Here is a 2,434-nt window from a genome sequence, read left to right as displayed (position 1 = left end):
CTATGAATATGGGAATAGCGAGGTAACATAAGTGGAAGTGCATACAATATATACATTCATTAAAAAAAATATGGGTCTTCACGTGATGTCCCTTTTAGAGGAAATCATGTCAAAATATTGCCACTTATAATTCATATGGGCAAATCCTGTGCCTGTTTTTCCAATGAGTTGTGACGAATTCTCATAATATAACTGATATTATGTTATACAGTATGAAGTTATATGTTCTTGGATGGTTTCCAAATAAAAGGTCGGTTAATTATTAAAGAAGATACATGTATTATCGTTTAAATCCAACTTTTTTTTTATATATATTTCAAGTCACACTCCAGCTGGATAAACGATACATCCGGTAGTGAAGCGGATGTAAAACCTATCAATCAATCAATCAATCAACCAGCGCATTCCCGCCTACAACGAATTCAGTGAAGCGTAATATCAACATAGAGGTTTAATCCCGCAGTGGTGTTTACCTTAAAAACGTGACGACACATGCGTCACTCTGAGGAGAGAAGGCGGTTTACTATGATATATTCATTCTGTTTTCTGTTACAACTGTACATTGGACCGTCTACAGCACTAGCGTACACATGTAACCGCGGAAGATCTGTTCCATTGGTGTGACACGCGTGTTTTACTAAGAGTATGTGATTCAGACTGTGTGGGACCATACCACTACGGCTAACCTTTCGCCTGTAACTACACTTACGTACATTTACATATAAAGTGATACATATGAGCGCTGGCTATGTCCACTTACATTGGTGTAAGTGAAATTCCCAGTTTCATTATCCCTGCCTTCCTTCTTACTGTGTCGCTCTACTGGCTGTGGAAGAGAGAGATGGCGCGCGTTCCAGGGCCCCGAGGCCTCCCTATCATCGGGAACATCCCCCAGGTGACTGGTGGAGGGTTCGACCAAAAGTTGCAGAGATTTCGGGATCGCTATGGAAACATTTTCCGACTAAAACTGGGCGAGATGACCACCATATTTGTGTTTGGACTTAAGAATATTGAAGAGGTATTGCTCGGACGAAATGAGAATTTTGAGATGCGTCCGAACTGGCTGTATATACCCGATAAAGTCATTCAGAAAAAAGGTGAGAATCTTAAGGGTTCCCTCATACAGGTGGCATAACGGTCGGTGTGGCCATAAAAATGTATTGTTTATTTTTAATGTGTACTATTTTAATGGTTTTCGTCTGATCTATTTTTCTCCTGAGGCGACACGGGGCTCTTGAAATTAATTGAAAATTTTCGGTAGCACACTTGAAATCTTATCTGCATATATTTCATGCAGCTTTTTATATTACCACCTCATAAAAGAAATATTGTTTATCATGTCTATCATATTTGAAATGCTATTAACAGAAAATGTTTTAAATCATACTGTTAGCGAAATCTGGTTATTTATAGTAACCTTAAATTTGAAACATATATTAGATAATTTCAAAGTATTTTGGCTGTTAGATTACATTATGTTTTACCTGTGTTGAGCTTATACGTGTCCCTACAGTACATTAATTAATAATATTACAATATGCTTTGATTTTCAAAGTAGATCCCATCCTAACCCCAGACAGAGGGCATTAATAATTTTAAATACAATATGTCACCTAATAAGACAGATAGTTTTCTTGTGTTTTAAGTGTATGCAATTATATACATATGTCATACATTATAACGGAATACGTACAGACTTACACTTTGACATCAGAGTGTTAAAAACTAACCTTGACACACTATGTTTTGTTATATGGTGCAGGGGCGGATCCAGGATTTCCTAAAAGGGGGGGGCCGATAATTTTTTCTCAATAGTTAACGGTGTGCTGCCGCGCGTTGCGCGAGGAGGGGGAGGGTATGGGAGGGCGTCTTCCCCCTTCCGTAAGGGGAGTTTGGGGGATCTCCCCCCAAAAAATTGTGTTTTCTAGAACGTCTCAGAAGCGATTTCCCGTTTTCTGAGGATTGTTTTTATGTTTAAAGGGGCATCACGGTGAAGTAACTTTATTTTTTGTCTTTTTTTCAAGTACTACATAAACATTTCAAGTGAGACTCCTTATGGAAAATAACGATCTGATTTGGCTGAAATAGATTCATAAAAATGATAAAATCTAAGAAAATCATCGGTATTTCTACCTGTCTGACCAACGTTTTGTTCAGGGATTTCCCTCTACTAGCGCATGCGCATAGCACTCCATTTCTTTGTAAACAAAATGACTCGCCGTGTGAAGTAAGCGAAAGAAAAGTGTTGTACCGTGTCAGCTACGAAACGAAAAGTTGCCAAATGGTCAAAAGATAGCGCAAGGAGTACGTTACGGAATCATTATTGCAGGTGGGCAGTATTCAAAGGAGAAAATAACTGCCGTAGCAGTTAGTACGGTGCATGTATACTGCCGGATAGCCGGTTAAGCTGAAATGGAATCGACAGAAATGCTAG

The 2,434-nt window shown here is 38.7% G+C and overlaps 1 protein-coding gene across 1 annotated transcript in view; it reads left to right on the top strand.

The window, feature by feature from the left end:
- The first annotated feature begins 338 nt into the window (after positions 1 to 338).
- The window catches only part of LOC110443518 (cytochrome P450 2B1-like), a 29,962-nt gene continuing 27,866 nt past the window's right edge, over positions 339 to 2,434 (top strand). Inside the window, exon 1 of the mRNA XM_021487782.1 lies at positions 339 to 1,097. Within this exon, the coding sequence (XP_021343457.1) occupies positions 749 to 1,097 (349 nt within the window). The 5' untranslated portion in view covers positions 339 to 748. The remainder of the gene's footprint in view (positions 1,098 to 2,434) is intronic.

The sequence above is a fragment of the Mizuhopecten yessoensis genome, unplaced genomic scaffold (assembly GCF_002113885.1).
Source record: "Mizuhopecten yessoensis strain PY_sf001 unplaced genomic scaffold, ASM211388v2 scaffold716351, whole genome shotgun sequence".
Taxonomy (NCBI): Eukaryota; Metazoa; Mollusca; class Bivalvia; order Pectinida; family Pectinidae; genus Mizuhopecten; species Mizuhopecten yessoensis.
Note: the sequence above shows the minus strand (reverse complement) of the source record. Positions and strands in the feature narration are given on the sequence as shown.